An 18657-nucleotide genomic window follows, 5' to 3' on the forward strand; every position below is an offset into this window, starting at 1 on the left:
TAAAGCCTCCAAACTCTTGTAAAAGGTCTGTGACTGTTTGGCATTGTGTCAGTGAAAAAAATCTGAAAATCTTTCCAACAATAGCGTGTTTTCCAAAAGCTTTCCAGGAGCTCAGAAAAACAGGACTCACACCACCTCAGCCCTCAGCCACCTCAGCCCTCCCCCCAAGTAGGTAATATTTTTAAAGTATGAGAGTTAGTTAAAACTGTTCCCACTTATTTTTCTTTTCTTTTCTTTTTTGCTATTTTGTAGTAGGTTCCTAAGAAGCCCTGTGTGAACCTATAGTTGGGTGAAGTTGTCTTAATCTGAAGTAGTTCTGATTTGAACGGGTCACTTCCCAGAGTAATGTTAATGCTTGTGGACTCTTGTTTTTGTCAAGTTGCGATCTTCCTTGATAAAACAGCCTGGCAGTTCTGTCATGTTCAGGGGTGGCGAAGAAGAGGTATGGAAGCTTCAGCAAGGTGAAAGAATGAGCTCTGAAAGCTATTGGGGCAGGGAAACTCAAACTGATGTGTTTAAATTCTAGCAAATAAAAAAAAGATCCTAGCAGAAGAGCAATCTACAGCTTTCAGAAAACAACCCACAACTCAAACAAAAACCTGCGTGAGAATTGGCTGCCTCAATACAATCATGTGTTACACTCCAAAGGAAAACTATAGGTTCACATCAACTTTTGACTTCATTAGGACTGGGCTTTTTTCTTCCAGGAATATAGCCTAACTTCACATTTCTGTGTGGGGCATCTTGCTTAAAGCACCTTCTGTAGACACACATCTGTTATGCACCCAAAAGGTTCTTTAAATTGTGACAATTGAAAGTTAAAAAAAAATCTTATATTGGTAAATGTGAGAGTGGTGAGAAATGCTAGACCTCAGTGCTACCTGGGTTCTGGGAGAGCCTTGAAGACTTATGGTATCTTTGTAATGTAATTTATGAATGTACAGTTGGCTTTGCTAGACAGCAGAACACCTCTTACAGTGGGGAAGTCCCTGGTTTGAATCTTAACCTGAGGTGTCACTAGGTGGCTTTAGAACAGTGGTTTCCAAAATGTGCACCTTGTGCCTTAGGGCGCTGTGGCAAACTCATAGGAGCACTGTGGGATGTCCCTGGCGGCCTCTTCTTCCTGGCTCTCCCAGGTGCCACCGTCTGGGTTTGCGTGAGATTTCGTGCCATCCAAGTTGGCAGCGCCCTAGAGAGGTGGAAAGAAGCCACAAAAGAAGGGGGCCGTGAGCACGGTAAGTTTAGGAACTGCTGCTGTGTGCCTTTTAGCCTCTGCTGCCTCCTTCTGCTCTGTGGGGATAATAATACCCTTACCTAACAGGGTTTTTGTAAGAATTGCAATGCAATAATAAATGTGAAGCACTTTGAATGCATCAAAATGTTATGCAGATGCTTCATTTGATTCAACAAGATGGATGTATGTGGCTTCTGATTTGGCTTCCCTGAAAGGTTTCAGCAGGCAAAAGGAGGTGCAAGGAATCGTACTTCAGAGTACTCTCCTCTTGCTTCCTAAGTGCTGTCGCTGCTTTTGCTGCTTCTCTAGCTTCTGTGTTCCATGTAATGGCTTATGCATGCTGGTGGCGTTCTGTAAATAGCAAGCATAACAGTTTTGGTTCTCCCCCCCCCTCTAGATTCCTGCCCAAATGATTGAGGAACCTGTGATATATGCAGAGATGTACCAAGCAGCAGTCATGCTGATCCAGTGGTTTGATGAGTTAGAAATGAAGGAGGCTGGGTAAGGTTTTTATTTATTTAAAAAATTTATATCCTGCCTTTGCCTTGCCAAAGCAAATGCCCAAAGAGGCTTACAAGTTCCACACTAAAAATATGTAAAAACAATGAAGAAAGGCATTAATAAAGACAGTGAAACCGGGGGGGACGGGACTATTTGGACCAAAGCATTATTAAAGAGAGCAGATACTGTTCTTTGTGGTCTCTGTGAGTCCTGCAACTAATTTATAACAGATCTTGGTACACTCAGAGGGGCTTCCATGGGTGATGGATCCCTCATTTAAAAATAATAACACAGGCCTGAGAGTCAGAAAAGTTTTCCCCAAACTTTATGGTGGTTTGATATGAATTTGGGGTGCCGATTCCAAAAATGGCATCTGTTTTGCCCTATCACACCTAGTTTTGGAGATATAGTATAACCTCATTAGTGAATGGTTCAAGCAGCTTCCTACATCTTTTATTCTATTTATTGGAATTCCAAGAGATGTCCTGATATTTTTCATTTCTTCATCCTGCCTGATTTTGCACAGCTGCTCTGAATTCTACTTAGATTAATCTGTAGTTTGGTTTAACAGATTTTGAACATTTAATTTTTCCTATTCTCAGTATTCTCAGCTATGTATGAGGGGTTCTCTAAACTGTATCAAATGAAAGCTTTGCATAGTTAGCTAAGAGCAAAATTGTGAGTATGTGTGGGATGTATGCAATACTCATAATAAAAAAGAAATGCTCCCTCCCTTATCACAAGGAAAGCAATGTGTATAGACTGGCAAACCCCATTCGCTTTCTTTTCTTGTTCATCTTACTTAACTGACTTTCATGCTTAATGTCTGTGTTAGTTCAGAGTGCAGAACAGATTAAAGCAATTTAATTTAACATGCTCTGTGGCAGTTTGTAGTTTGGCATTTGGTGTGTGTAGAAATGCAAAAGCCCTACTAGTACGAGAATTTTAATAATGATGATTCCTAACTTGAAATGGCGTGCTATTAAGATTTAGGGCTGCCTTGTTAATGAAACATGCATTCGAGAAAATAAATTGTTCAAGGAAGTTCTCTCTTCACTGTTTAATTATGAGATTATGCTTTAAAAAGTTGACATATTTTTTTTTGCTTGATTTCATGGGTTGTGTTATTTATCATAGCACAGTTTAGCTGCAATAAAAAAGAGATGAAAACACTCATGAACAGTCAGTCCCTTTGTATCATGAGGATGCTTGACCTTTTTCAGTTGAGTTATGTCGGTTTCCTACACCACCCCTCCCCAATTGGATTTCTGACCTAGTTTATCATTGGAACAGAATATTGTGTATAATGTCACTACTGTTGATTTCAGCTCTTAAACCTTTTGCTATGTTAATTTTGTCTGCTGTATCCAGGTGTTCTCTCCTACCTTTTCACTAAATGCATGAATCCCTTGATCCTATTATGGGGGATAGGCTAAAACATGGCTCAAGATTGCTCAGTGAGTTTCATGGCTGAGTGGGCATTTAAACCCAAGTCCTTGTCCCAAACTCAGAATATTATCCACTGTGCCACACTAGTTCCTCCACACCAATGCCCCAGCTATTTTTTCAGACTTGTTTTTGCTTTAGCTGTTTGAAGACTATATTGTTGCTTGTGTGACCATCTCCCCAGTTACACTTTCTGCACTGAAAAAGGTTATCACTTGTACATCCAGGCTTACCTTCCTCACCCCTATTGTTGGTAGTTTATAAATGAAGCATTTTAGATGTAGTCGTTTTAACTGCTGTATATGGTGTCCCTGTTACCAAGCGTCAGGTTTATATGTTACATTAAACATATTTTAGCCTCTGGCTGCTATGCGTGGAGAGCATTCTACAGACTTCATGTCATAGTCCAATAACTCCTATGAAGTGGAAGGACTTGTTTTTTTGCAGTTTGTAACACCGATTCATTTTAGACTCTCTTATAAAGAGCCCAGCAGTGGTTTTTTCTCAGAGGGCTTTTGGTAGTGTTCATAATGGGAGAAAGGCTTTTTCAGAGACATTTGGCTTCCTTGTTTTAGTGAATAATGTCCCATTAAAAGTAAGCTAAAATTATCAGATACTCGTTTATTAGTTTGACACTCCCAATGACTTGGCATGTGTTTGCTCTATAACGCTGAATTCCCCCAAACATGGAAGTTTAGCAAAACTGTATATATATAAAAAAATTAAAATCTTTTTTGAGCTCCAAGTGCACAGAAGTACAATGAAATGTAAGTAAAAAGTAATTCTTTTCAGAACTACTTTTGGAACAACCATCTATCTCCTAATTCTCTATTAGGTGCATATGCAATGTTTTCAACCTCCTAACCACAATTAGGAGATTGCATGCATGTCACTCATCCCTTCTGTGCTTTATTTTCATCGTGGTATAGCACTACATTTCCATTGACACTAACCTTGGCTAATGTTGAACTTGCGAAGCTGCTTTGGGTTGTATGCAAAACTCTTCTTTGTGGAAGATAGCTCATAGCTGCTTTAATTTGAAACTAATGCAAATGGCATCTTTCTTTTTTAAAATATCAGGGTAGAAAACCATGGTATGGACTTTCTTTCAGAGCGTGGCAGTGTCTTGGTATTTTTACCAGGTGAGTTGAATAAAAATTTTTTGGTAGAACAGGAATAGTTTGTTAACTAGTATGTTATTGGGAAGTTCAGATTCAGACTGGAAAACTCTTGGCCTAAAGCTGGAATCCTAGGCTGGTGACCTAAAGTGAAGAGTACACACTCATGCTTTGCTGTCTTCAAGCACAGAATGGAATGGGGTGTTAACATAAGTCCCTGCAATTGAAATTATCTGGGCCTGGTGCAAATACTGCTGTTCAACCATTGCCAGATCAGTGGAGACCTTTTACCTGGTGCACTTTAGGCTCCAACTAGTGGCATAGCTAGAGGAGGTGCAAAGCACTAAGTTTTGCAGGGAGCCTCACCACAGTGTGCAAGTGGCCTGTCCCCTTTGGAGCCATTCTGGGCTGCCTCTGTTTTGGTCTCACAGCCTGGAATGGCTCTGAAGGGGAGGGGCCACTTGCATGCCATGGTGAGGCTCCCTGCAAAACTTAGTGCTTTGCACCCCCTCTAGCTACGCCTCTGGCTCCAACCACTGAGCAGGCCTCCGGGATCCTGGGCTGGAGGAGACACCTTTCAAAGTGTGGCTGTGCACAATCCTGGCCCTTCCATCCATGTAAGTGGAATGCTGGAGGATAAACGTTAACAATATTAACTAAAGCTTATGCGAATTCAGAGACCCCAGCGTGATTAAGAGGTGCAAAATGTTGAATATAAACCATGATCTAAACATTTGCTGTAACATCAAAGTGCGAATGCAAGCTGTGTGTGTAGCATCGGATAGGAGATGGTGATTCTTTGTGGTGAGAATGAGAGACTCCTTGTAACTGAACAATCTCTAGATCAGGGGTGCCCAATCCCCGGCCCAGGGGCCACTTGCAGCCCTCGGGGGCTCCCATTCCAACCCGCAGGGAGCCCCTGGCCTCCAATGAGCCTCTGACCCTCCGGAGACTTGCTGGAACCCATGCTGGTCTGATGCAACTGCTCTCAGTGTGAGGACGACTGTTTGACCTCTCACCTGAGCTGTGGGAGGAGGGCTCCCTCCACTGCTTGCTGTTTCACGTCTGTGATGCAGCAGTGGCAGCGAAGGAAAGGCTGGCCTTGCTTTGTCCAAGGCCTTTTATAGGCCTTGAGCTACTGCAAGACCTTCATTCATTCATATAAGTTCCATCTCTAATATATTCATTTATGTAAATTTATTCAAATTTCAAATGTAAATTAATTCTTTTTTTTCCTGGCCACCAACACAGTGTCAGAGAGATGATGTGGCCCTCCTGCCAAAATGTTTGGACACCCCTGCTCTAGATGACTGTAATGATTTTAGCTTGAGCATAAATGAACCACGTTAAGCTACCAGTTGTTTTTCATCCCTTAGGTTTGGCGGAAATAAATCATATGCATGAGCTTCTCACAAGCATGGCTTATAAAAGGTGAGTTGGAGTTTTATTAATGGTTCTAGATGCTGGACAGAACACCTAGATGCTGTGTTTTTAGTCCTATAGTAATTGATTCTGGGGTTTTGATTTTGAAATTGATTTTGGCTTTCCTGAGTATAAGTCATGCCTCGTTAGCTATTAGGGTTCTGTTCTGGAACCCGCAGTGGATAAAAAAAAATAATCAGTGGATACCAAATCAGTGGAAAAATAGCTTTAAAGACCCACTTCCAGGTTTCTTGCTCTATACCGATGCATTCTGGGGCAACAATGGAGGAGCAAGAAACCCAGTAGTGGGTCTTTAAAGCTACCTTTAACCCCAAGTTTGCAACCAGTGCAGTATAACAGTGTGAAGGTAGAAAATGGGATTTTGGCACGTTTTTTCAAGACATTTAAAGGTGGACCCTGATATCAGTGGTGAGTGAAACCAGTGAATAACGAGGCATGAATTGTAATAGCTTGGATAAGGCAAAATTAGAGATTCTGATGAAGTAATATGGAAGAACAGGCAATGCTATGGGACCAGGGAATGCTTTGTAGAAAAAAGAGGCTAGAGACAGATGAAGCTTCCATCTGTGCTCCCACACATTGAAGGAGCAGTTAATGGGAGTATTGTGTGTACACTCATTTCCCTTTGGTAAGGAGGGTTTTGGGTTGTTTTTCAAAAATCTCCTTAATTGGAGACAACAATGGGATACCAAAATATTGGGTACAGAAAGGACAGTGCTTCCTTTGAAATCACTTTAAGGCAGTAGTTCTCAAACTCATCCAGCCTGCAGTGTCCAGCTCCAGACCCAGAAGTACGTACTGGTGACACACTGACGCACTTACGTGATGACACCAGCGACACTTCCAGGTCATGCCAAATAAACCTCCAAAATAGCATGAAATGGTCCAAAGTGGGAGGGTGGGCCTTCTCCAGCTCTGCCGAAAGCCCAACTCACTGCCCCAGAACTCCACACAGTACTTTAGCATGGTGAGTCACACTCACACTTCTTAGCAACTCGGCCAGTGCAGGTCCCACAAGGCCCCCAGAAACACATTGCGCGACACCCAGTTTGGAAGGGATGGCTCTCCAATCCTCCCTTTCTTTGGTAATAAATATATATTGTGGATGCATACCTTTGAAGGAGTAGAGAGGTGCAATTCTGATTAGTGGAACAGGAGCATCGAGGCTCAGGTCAGTCAGTCTTACTCTTTTCAGGCTGTCTCAGTATCACAAGGTGTAAAGGAGCCTGAACCCAGCTGCCAGTTCCTGTTTCGAGACACATGGTAACTACAACAGTTCCGAGAGTGACCGTTTCAGGTGTCTTGAGTGGGATGAAGAATATTCATACACCTTGATGTTCCCTGTTTGGCTGTGGGTTTTTTTTATTGCCACTGAACTTCTCAAATGCTATTCCTTAGGTTGCAGGTGTATCCAGTTCATTCCAGTGTCACACTGGAAGAGCAGAGTAATGTGTTCTTGACTCCAGTTCCTGGTTATCGAAAAGTGAGTGTTTAAAACTTGTATTTATTTATGTATTAGATTTGTATTCCACCTTTCTCCCCGAAGGGCACCCAAAGTGGCTATCAGTGCTGTGATTTATTTCTCTCTCTCTCTCTCTCTCTCTCTCTCTCTCTCTCTCTCTCTCTCTCTCTCTCTCTCTCTCTCTGTGTGTGTGTGTGTGTGTGTGTGTGTGTGTGTGTGTGTGTGTGTGTGTGTGTGTGTGTGTGTGTGTGTAAGAAACTGAGGAAACAACATATGATGGGGGTATCATCAGCTTAAGGAAAGAGAGCAAGAGCACCCACAGTTATGCACGAGAACATAAGAAGAGCCCCGCTGGATCAGGTGATACGTCCATCCAGTCCAGCTTCCTGTATCTCACAGCGGCCCACCAAATGCCCCAGGGAGCACACAAGAGACCTGCATCCTGGTGCCCTCCCTTGCATCTGACATAGCCCATTTCTAAAATCAGGAGGTTGCACATACACATCATGGCTTGTAACCCATGATGAACTTTTCCTCCAGAAATTTGTCTAATCCCCTTTTAAAGGCAGCTAGGCCCTGTGCGTGCCAGATCTCATCTGATCTCGGAAGCTAAGCAAGGTCAGGCCTGGTTAGTACATGGATGGGAGACCGCCTGGGAATCCTGGGTGCTGTAGGCTTATACCATAGTCTTTCGAGACTGAAGGTTGCCAACCAACCAGGCCAGATGCCATCACCACATCCTGTGGCAAGGAGTTCCACAGACTTAACTGCATGCTGAGTAAAGAAGTATTGTCTTTTGTCTGTCCTAACTCTCCCATGGGAAACCACAAATGGACAAAAGGCTAATGCAGACCACCCGCCCAAGACTCATGATGGTTAACTTTACTGCTTACCCGCCCCCCCCCCCCGTCACCAAGTGCAGAAGGGCAATTCTTTTCACATTTTAAATGCTGAACTTCACTGGTCATATTTACAAGAATACTTCTTTAATGGACTCCTCAGTTCAATAACATTTTTCCTTCTCCTATTCTATTGTTTTTAAATCCCTTAGATCCTTCTGGCTACAAATATAGCTGAGAGCTCCATAACCGTTCCAGATGTCAAATATGGTGAGCAATTTTGTGTGTGATATGAGAAAAATGAATTTACTTGTATTAAAATCTTTTGTGTAATTTTACAGCTACAGGTAGATTACCCCTTAACCAAACAGGTGAAAACTATTCCAAAATCCAGACTTTTTTGACCAAGACATTTTTTTTAAAAAAACCTTATGTAGTGCGAACACTACAAGGTCTTGTGCTCATTTTCATGTACAGTGCAGGTGCAGCTATAAGTTCTGTTCTCTGCTCTGTTATGTGTGCCTGTATAGATATCGTTGAAAAATGTCCGAGGCCAGCAGACACCCATATGGGTAACAGTGGAAAAATCAAGAAGAAGCATTTCTCTTTATATTTATGCCATTATTCTGAAATCCAGAAATTTCCAAAATCCAGGCACCTTCCCATCCCAAGCAGTCTGGATAAGGGATACTCAACCTGTAGGTAACTCTTCAGAAGTAATGTTCCTGCATCCCTATTTTACCATGAAAGCCAGAATTACTACAGTCTGAATTTTTTCTTCCTCGTAACCCTATCAAAAGCATTTTTTAAAGCTAGGACAGTATGTACAGTACTCTGTGCCAAGAATATAAATAAAAATCAAGTTTTACCCCAAGGAAACAGCGCTGGGCGAGCGTGGGGGAGAATTTTTTTTATGGCTTTTGGCAGTAACTACTCAGATTAAATTAGGCCTACTACTTTAATTTGCTGCGATTCATTTTCAATTTGCATAATTCAAAATGCAGGGCTTGAGGTTCTGTTTTTGCAAACGCCAAAGAGTCTAGAGGTCAAGAAATGACTGAGGGTGGAGAAGGGAAGGGGCTGCAGTTGTTGCTGGCAGACTAGAGCTAGTAAACTTGGAGGAGGGATCCCTAGTCTCTGGCTTTAGGAAGCCCTGCTCAAAACCCAGTTGAGCAACTTGAGTCTTCTATAGACATGCTGCTTGCATGCTTTTCTTAGCAGTTATCAGAGTTAGAAATGTGACCTTTTTCAAAATGGAACCTTCCAACTTGAGAAGCAAATTCTCTGCCATGGTACATGGATACCTGTAATAAGAAGACATTAAAGCACTCATACCTGATTTGCATGGAAGTCAGTGGTGCTTAAATGGAAAGTACCATAGGTTTGGTGGGTCTTAGGAAAATAAGTCCTTTTGGATTGTATCTGACAAGCTCAACCCCTTTCCCTTTCTGGACAAGGTGATCAGGTGGGTGGTGGTTTCTCAGCATCAGAGGGTCCTGGAGGAGATTGATTATATTGGGGGTCCCCTATATCCACGAATCCCATATCCGCAGTTTCACAACTGCGGATGCGGGGACCCCTGCCTGCACACTCCAGAGTGGATACCCTGGCCCTCATAATGCCTTTTAAAGGCATAAAAATGGTGCTTCAAGAAGTGATTTTTTTGGTCTAAACGGCCATTCTGAGCCCCGCAGAGAAGGAGCTTCTTGGGTATCCACAGGGGGTTCTGGAATGGAACCCCCCCACGGATACCAGGCCATATGTGAATCTCTTTGAATATGGCTTCAGGCCAGGCTTTGGGACAGAGTTAGGCTTGGTCATCTTGTTAGGTAACCAGTGCCAGGTCTGGAGAGGAAGTGCATCCCTCTTGACCCTGCTGGACCTTTCAGTGGCTTTCAACAACATCATCTATGGTGTCCTGCAGTTAGGCTTTGAGATATTGCTGTGCAGTGGTTCTGCTCCTTCTTGCCGGACAGATCCCAGGAAGGTGGTGCTGGGGGATGCCTGCTCAGCACTCTGGCCATTGTTGTGTGATCCTCTGAGAGGGCCCTCCTATGCCTGGCACTCCTAATGGACGTTAGGGGGGCAGTGACAAGAAGTAGGGCCTTCTCTGTTTGGCACTGCAGCTATGGAACACCTTTCCTGGTGACTGAAGAGCTTCCTCCTTCACCTCAGTAAGCATTTCAGAAGTATCTGGGGAAGGGTGTTTCTGGATAATGTCATGCTGTATTAAGTGCTGGGTGGAGCCACTGTTCTGTTCCAGTGGTTGAAGGAAGGCAGTACCAAAGGGCCTTAACATGGAAGCTTTGTGTATGCTATGGCTGTGTGCAACTTTGTTCTTAATCCATAGACTAGCGTTATTGGATGGAGTGTGGCTTAAAAACCAAACAAACACCAGAACCATGTTGGGTTTCAAATGTGTGATGGTGGTGTGTGTGTGTGTGTGTGTGTGTGTGTGTGTGTGTGTGTGTGTGTGTTGGTAACCAGCCTCTTCCAATTCATGGCTTTAAACCTCTCAAATTGGAGTAGAGGGGAAAACTGCTCTGAGCCTGTGAAGTGTGAGTTCAGTGTTGGAGGTACATGGCATTTAAATGGTTATGCAAAGAGACATCAATGGAAGATGAAGATCTTCAGGTTGACACTAGCAACTATTTGGCAATTGGAACTCCCTGTCTCTAGAGGGATAGGAGGCTTGTTTTCACCTCTCAGCGTTCCCCTCTCACAGCTGGTTCAGTATTGCTGTCTTGACCTTTATCCTGGCATCAGCCCCACAGCGTAGTGCTGTTTTCCCTTTTTTCCCTCATGATTGCTACTACCAGAGGTCATGAGAATATGTGTGTTCTCTTGTCCTGATTCATTCACAGCTTCTTGATCTGAAGCAGGACGAGCCTTTCAGTTGGCAGTCAGAAACCTCCGCATCCTTAAAGCCTTATCTTTTAAAAACGAATGTTTCAGCCATTTATGTTAAGCACATGTTGAATGGTAATTTGCTGCTTGTTTTTTTAAAAAAACAAGTAGTGCCTAGATCAGTGGTTTTCAACGTTTTTCTTCTTATGGCTCACTTTGGATCTTTATAGTCTTTATGGTCTTCACCTCTTGTGAGGTCACTTTTGACTTCTAGAATGCTCTTCTGGGTTATGCGGTTGAAAATCACTGGCCTAGATTGAGCCCCCCCCCCCCCCAACATGGGTCAAGACTGCATCAACATGGAGGATGGGGGCTTTTAACTCATTACCCTGCCATGATTTTACTACTGATGTTAACAGAAGCATTTTTTTAGTAGAGTAACTAAGAACCAGTTTGTGGGGGTGGGGAGACAATCTGGATCAGGACCATTAAAGTTCTTCCTGCATGTTGCAGTCCCAGTTTGCTGGGACCTCCAGCTGGGTGGCATTGTTTCATGGGTGGCATCGTCCAGTTCTGGTCGCCACATCTCAAAAAAGACATAGTGGAAATGGAAAAGGTGCAAAAGAGAGCGACTAAGATGATTACGGGGCTGGGGCACCTTCCTTATGAGGAAAGGCTACGGCGTTTGGGCCTCTTCAGCCTAGAAAAGAGACGCCTGAGGGGGGACATGATTGAGACATACAAAATTATGCAGGGGATGGACAGAGTGGATAGGGAGATGCTCTTTACAGTCTCACATAATACCAGAACCAGGGGACATCCACTAAAATTGAGTGTTGGGTGGGTTAGGACAGACAAAAGAAAATATTTCTTTACTCAGCGTGTGGTCGGTCTGTGGAACTCCTTGCCACAGGATGTGGTGATGGCGTCTAGCCTAGACGCCTTTAAAAGGGGATTGGACAAGTTTCTGGAGGAAAAATCCATTATGGGGTACAAGCCATGATGTGTATGCGCAACCTCCTGATTTTAGAAATGGGTTATGTCAGAATGCCAGATGCAAGGGAGGGCACCAGGATGAGGTCTCTTGTTATCTGGTGTGCTCCCTGGGGCATTTGGTGGGCCGCTGTGAGATACAGGAAGCTGGACTAGGTGGGCCTATGGCCTGATCCAGTGGGGCTGTTCTTATGTTCTTATTGTTTAAAAATAAGACAAGCATTTAATGTTAAGTGTGTACTTAACCCTTGTTCGGAAACAAATAAAGATGTTTTGTTTAGAGGTATAACTGGTTACTCCAGATGTATTTTCTTGGAGTTCACTTGTAAACATCACAAAATCTGGTTGTGTTTGATAGTAGAAGTTGGTACTTGTCACAAAACTTGCTGTACAACATTGTATGTCTTGTAAACTGAAACAGACACAGGGAGTGCAGTTGTATTTCAGAGTACAGATTTATATTCCTTATGCACACACTCAGTGCCATGCATGTCTATGCAGAAATAGGTCCTGTTGATTTCAGTGGAACTTATCACCAAGTATGTATATATAGAATTCAGTATAGTCTAAGTTCAGTAAGATCTGATTGAGAAATATTTGGAATGCTCCAAAACTGTGTATAGATAATTTCTGTTGCAGGTTCTGTCTTTTACTTTAAACTTGCTTAGATTTGCATGAAACCAGTAACTTTTAATTGCAATGCAGGAACATCTTTTATTTCCCATGTATGTCTGCTTTTGCATCCTGCAGTCACTGATTTCTGTTTGACCAGAACTCTGGTTTGTGATGAAGACACCAACTATCAAAGCTTAAGGCTATGTTGGGCTTCTAAAAACAGCTGTAACCAGCGAAAAGGTAAGATGATTTCATGATATAAGATATTTTAAGGAATTCTTGCTTCTAAATTCCTTTAAAAAGTCTTAAAATAAAAAGTAAAAAAAAAAATTGAAGGCAAAAAGTATCTTAAAATATGCAGTACTGTTAGGAAATTGTTGAGTGGACTTGGTGCTGTGGTCTTGCCCTAAGGCAGTTCCTGGGCAGAATCTGTGATCTGACAAAAGGGCTAGTCTTCCTTAACGGTCCATTGATGCTCCCTTAATGGAAGATGGGAAGCCAGCAGAGTGTAAAGGAAATGTCTAACCCAGACTATGCAAAATTGCAGAGGACGGGTGCAAACTGAATTGTGAAACTGACAGCTGAAGCACCTTGGGACATTGGATCATTCTCTAAGGCAGTGATTTTCAACTTTTTCATTTCATGGCACACTGGCAAGGCACTACACTTGTCAAGGCACACCATGGGTTTTTTGACACTTGACAAGGCACACTGTGCTGTCTGTAGCTGGCTCACATCTCCCAATGGTCCTATTGATAAATGACCCTCTCCCAAATTCCCACGACACACCTGGGAACCATTCGCGGCACACTAGTGTGCCACGGCACGGTGGTTGAAAATGACTGCTCTAAGGACCTAGTGTGAGTGGTGGTGGTGGTGGACAGATTGATGAAAGTGTCAACCCAATGTGCGGCGGCAGTAAAGAAGGCCAATTCTATGCTTTGGATAATTAGAAAAGGTATTGAGAACAAAACGGCTGATATTATAATGCCATTGTACAAATGGTAAGGCCACACCTGGAGTATTGCGTCCAGTTCTGGTCACCACATCTCAAAAAGGACTTAGTGGAAATGGAAAAGGTGCAAAAGAGAGCGACTAAGATGATTACTGGGCTGGGGCACCTTCTTTATGAGGAAAGGCTACGGCGTTTGGGCCTCTTCAGCCTAGTAAAGAGGCGCCTGAGGGGGGACATGATTGAGATATACAAAATTATGCATGGGAAGGATAAAGTGGATAGAGAGATGCTCTTTACACTCTCACATAACTCCAGAACCAGGGGACATCCACTAAAATTGAGTGTTGGGCGGGTTAGGACAGACAAAGGAAAATATTTCTTTACTCAGCGTGTGGCCAGTCTGTGGAACTCCTTGCTACAGGATGTGGTGATGATATTGGCCTGGATACCTCTAAAAGGGGATTGGACAGATTTCTGGAGGAAAAACCCATTATGGGTTACAAGCCATGATGTGTATGTGCAACCTCCTGATTTTAGAAATGGGCTATGTCAGAATGCCAGCTGCAAGGGAGGGCACCAGAATGCAGGTCTCTTATTATCTGGTGTGCTCCCTGGGGCATTTGGTGGGCCGCTGTGAGATACAGGAAGCTGGACTAGATGGGCCTATGGCCTGATCCAGTGGGGCTGTTCTTATGTTCTTATGTGATCTGCTGCATAGGAGTATACTGCTGATCACCTCCACCTGGTACACAACATGTATATTTGTATATAAACCAAATATTGCAAAGACCCCATAAGCCCTCAGTAATCTCTCCAGATAACTGGTAGTGCTGCACCTTAGAATCCCCTCTCCCCCCAGCGAAATGGAAATCACATAGAAATACTATCCTTAATTCAGGTGTATTGGTGTGACCAAGCGGGGGTGGGGGTAGTATCGACGTCCATCTCACTGAGTGGGGCCATGATAATCGGCACTGCCTCTTAATTTTGTTCCTATATTCAAACACTGTACTGGAAAGTACTATAATGTTACTTTATTTGCATTAACATTACATGTAGAGGGTGAGACTGAGCAAGGAAGTGTATGCTGTCTCCTTCAACGTACATTCAGCCGTAATACATGGAGTATTGTATTACAGCAAAGCCTTCTCCACTGTGGCACCTACTCTATGGAATTCCCTCCCTTTCAGTTTAAGAACCACTTCCTCCTTGGAGGCTTTCCAGTGGGGCCTAAAGACGTTTCTTTGTAAGCCCGTCTACTGAGTTTGGGGCTTTTAATATGGACATTTAAGATTTTATGCTGTTTAGTTTATTGGGGTGCATTCTTTTTATTGTTTGCTGCTGGCTTTTAATGAGATTTTTAGGTTTTTTACTGTTTTTAGGTAATTTTAATGTTTATATTTTTATAATATTTGTATTGTGGTAAGCTGCACTGAATGCCCTTTGGGGAGCTAAAATTGGACAAAAATTTGTAAATAAAATAATAAACAAACAAATAAATGGGATTTTTGAAATGGCCTTTGACATCTCAAGCCATTTTTCAAGGTACGACAGCATTGTACAGCAACCAAGAAACAGAATTTGCACCTTCGTGTATCTGTACCACCAAATGACAAGTATTTGGCTTGTCAGTTAATGAAAAGCCTCTTTGGCAAAAACCCACGCATTGGCTGAAATGAAACTCAAAGGCAGTATTTTAAGGATGGGAGGCACTTTTGTGTCAGTAGTTGTCTGTTATAGACTGACTTCATGCCATTTTTTGAGCTCTAGGCCAAGGTCCAGAAGGGCATATTTGTTATATCGGAAGTCTGAGAAATATATTATTGTTGGTCAGGTTTGTAGAGGTTCTTTTTTGCAACGTCATCTGGGAGTCCCTGTGAAGGTTGTAAATTATGAAGAGGTGTGCCAAGAGAAGGAGGATTCTAAGATTAAACCCCCTGGGCACTTTGAGATGCAGCTTCACAGAGCCTGTCCGTTGCGCACGGTTTTCCTTTGAATGGGGGCTACCTTATAGAAAAATAGCACTGCCGTACTAGTTAGCCCAAGTAGGAAATTTTGTCTCTGGAATTGTTCTTGTGCTCTTGTGTGTGCTCGTTGAAGCACCTGATGGGCCGCTGTGAGATACAGGAAGCTGTACTAGATGGGCCTTGGGCGTGATCCAGCAGGGCTCTTCTTATCTGATCTTACTTCGAAGACCAACTGGGCTGATGACTTTTCTGTCCAGTGACAGGGCTGGTTTATTCCTCCAGAGCTGTCTGTAAGGCACCAAGATGCTGTGTGTGTGTTGGGGGGGATAACTTTGTAGCTGCAAGCCTTATTACAAATCTTGGCTTAAATCGGGGAGTGGGTTGTGAAGGATTCTGGGTCCTCACCAAGGTCACCAAACCTGGACTCCTGGAATAGTCTTGCGCTAAATAGCCTGACTCCACAGATTACATCATCCATTTTTTGATTGGTGGGCTGTGATGTAAAAGATGCAGGATTCTGCTAGGCAGCATGTTTGATACCAGGAGGCAAGGGGGCATGCTACTGGCCCCTCCTCGTTTCTTCCTATCTGAAGATGTTCTGCTACTTGTTTTCTTGCTGTGTGCTATTATTCTAAAACAGCGGTTTTCAACTGCTGTGACGCGACACACTGGTGTGCCGCGGGGCCAAGGAGTCAGGCAGCAGCAGCAGCAGCCCACGCAGGAGAAGTGGCTGCTCGGAGCCACGTGTGGCAGCAGGAGAAAAAGGGGCAGCTGTGCAGAGGCTTGGACGCTCCTGCTTGCCTGCCCCGCGTGCTGATTGGGCAGGCAGCCAGAGAAGCCTGGAAGAGCGGGTGGGAATGTGGAGGGAGTGAGAGCGAGCCTGAAGGTGGAAGCAGGTAGGAGCCAGAAGCAGCTTACTGGTAGAGGATCCTGGAGAAACCCTTTTTCTTGCCAGCAATGCCCCAAAGTGACCCTGGTAGCGGAGCTGTCCTGAGGATTGCGTCCTGCATTTCCTTCCCCTTACCATTCCTTAAAGGGGAAAAGATAGAGCTTCTCAGGCTGGGGCATCATGATGCCCCAGTTTGAGAACCTCTGCTGCAGACGTTGATGAGAGTCAGCGAGGGGCTGTTAGCTCAGTGATAGAACATGTTCTTGATATGCAGAATGGCCCCAGGCTCAGTTCTTGACATTTTCTGGTATGGCTTGGAAAGAGGCCCCTCTCTGAAAATCTTTAGAGCTACTGCTAATTAGAGGAGAACTCTGAATACTAGATGAACCTGAATGTTGTGATTTCGGCATAAGGCAGCTTCCCGTATTCAGGTAAGTGAAGTGCAAACGTGCTGGCTTAAGTGTCAAAGCAGCTTGTGGGTGGCATGTCTTAAACCCTCTGTTTCTTTTCTATGAAGGTCGGGCTGGCCGTGTTTCCAAAGGATACTGCTATAGACTAGTCTGCAAAAGCTTTTGGGCAAACTACATACCTGAGAGCACCATACCTGAGATGATGGTAAGAATTGTATACTGAGTCTCAGTATAGACTTGGAACAACTTTTTAAGAGTAGAGGTTTTAAAATACACCTTGTGGTGTGCAGAGTCTTCTTTTTTAGATCCTGCAGGGCTCTCAGGTTTTTGAGACACCTGTTTGACCAGGAATTATGGCAAAGCAAAATAAATGCATTCATCGTGGGCAGCAAGCTCTCTAGTTTTACCAATTCATGTTCCAGCCTTTCTTTTGCTCTTGTATCCTCCTCATCTCCTGAGTGACTTACAAATCATTCCCAGGGCTCAACCTGCTTACATTCATCACATTAAGAATCAGGTTAAGTGTCTTCAAGCCAGTGTCAGAGCTAGTTGTTGTTTTACAAGACACCCACTTTTTTTGTGTGGAAAAGGAACCTTGAAAGTGGTTTGCTAAGGAGGGGACAATTGATGATGCATTATGGGATGGGGAGAGGACTGGCCAAACTTGATGGTATAAAACAAGACTTATGAAAACAGTCTGGATGTAACTTAACACTGTTCCTTTTATTTTTTCCTTTTAGCGTTGTCCATTGGAAAAAACAGTGTTAAAGGTGAAGCTGCTTGACATGGGAGAACCAATAGCTTTGTTAGCAACAGCACTGTCTCCTCCGAAGATCAGTGATATTGAACGCACCGTATTACAACTTAAGGAGGTGGATATGTTGTTTGATATCTTATCAGTTAAAATTGCTGTTAACTTGGCATATAAGACACAAAATAGTTAGTTGTTTCCCTTGAGCAGTTGCAAAACTAAGGGTCATCTGGATCCCTTTCAGTCCAGTTTCAGGACAGAAGTAGCTTTGACTGCTGTGGTGGATGATTTATACTGAGTACTGGACAGGAGGGCTGCATCCCTGTTGGTCCTGCTAGATCTCCCAGCAGTCTTTAACACCATTGGTCATGGTGTCGTTCTGGACGGAGTGTCCTTCCTGGCAAAAGGCGTTAGTGGGAGACACCTGTTTGGTATCCTGGCCTTTGGCATGTGGGGCTGATGCGGGGTTTTACTTTGTCCTCCGTATTGTATAACACCTAGGTGGCATTCATTATTGGCAAGTCAGTTTCCTGCCAACATTATTGTTGCTTTTGTATTAATAAAGATAGGAGCACTTGCTGTCGGTGTCCATTCTGAAGGGGAAAACCAATATGATGGCGAGCTGAGTTTCCTAGGAAGGGTGTTGGCACAGCTACCTGTAGACCAGCGCCTTGGCAAACTAATAGTGCTTGGCAATGTCTTTGGTTGCTTGGAAGAATGTCTTATAATAGGTAAGTGAAATGTCAACAGAAAAAAATAATGGGTCAGCTGGAATGGTATAGCCTAACACCGCCTCTAAAATTATTTTGATATTTCCCCTGTATGTTTTGCCGAGAGGGCATTTCCACTATATTTGATGGAAGCCTGTCTAGTTTGGCTAACCCAGTATTGCCCACAGTGGCTGGCAGCAGCTCTCCAGAGTTTCAGGCAGGAGTTTTTCTGAGCCCTTCCTGGAGATGTTGCCAGGAATTGAACCTAGGAAGTTCCACATGCAGAGCAGGCACTCTGCCTCTGAGTTATGGCCACTTTCCCACTTGCATTACAGGTTTAACCTAATTGTCTGTGGTGCTCCAGGGGGGAGGGAGAGGTTGCTTACCTTGGAGAGATTGATTTGCCTGCTTCTGCTCTCCCACATTGCAATGGTAGGCAAGTATGTTTTTAGAAGGGACATTTTTCCTTTAAAGGGC

At 43.6% G+C, this 18657-nt stretch overlaps 1 protein-coding gene across 1 annotated transcript in view; it reads left to right on the forward strand.

The window, feature by feature from the left end:
• TDRD9 (tudor domain containing 9) overlaps positions 1 to 18657 on the forward strand; it is a 68279-nt gene that overhangs the window by 18502 nt on the left and 31120 nt on the right. The window contains exons 5-13 of the mRNA XM_066612299.1: positions 1632 to 1735; positions 4262 to 4323; positions 5676 to 5730; positions 7141 to 7225; positions 8256 to 8313; positions 12634 to 12738; positions 16827 to 16924; positions 17460 to 17591; positions 18036 to 18201. Of these exons, the coding sequence (XP_066468396.1) occupies positions 1632 to 1735; positions 4262 to 4323; positions 5676 to 5730; positions 7141 to 7225; positions 8256 to 8313; positions 12634 to 12738; positions 16827 to 16924; positions 17460 to 17591; positions 18036 to 18201 (865 nt within the window). The remainder of the gene's footprint in view (positions 1 to 1631; positions 1736 to 4261; positions 4324 to 5675; positions 5731 to 7140; positions 7226 to 8255; positions 8314 to 12633; positions 12739 to 16826; positions 16925 to 17459; positions 17592 to 18035; positions 18202 to 18657) is intronic.

Source organism: Tiliqua scincoides, chromosome 1, assembly GCF_035046505.1.
Source record: "Tiliqua scincoides isolate rTilSci1 chromosome 1, rTilSci1.hap2, whole genome shotgun sequence".
NCBI lineage: Eukaryota > Metazoa > Chordata > Lepidosauria > Squamata > Scincidae > Tiliqua > Tiliqua scincoides.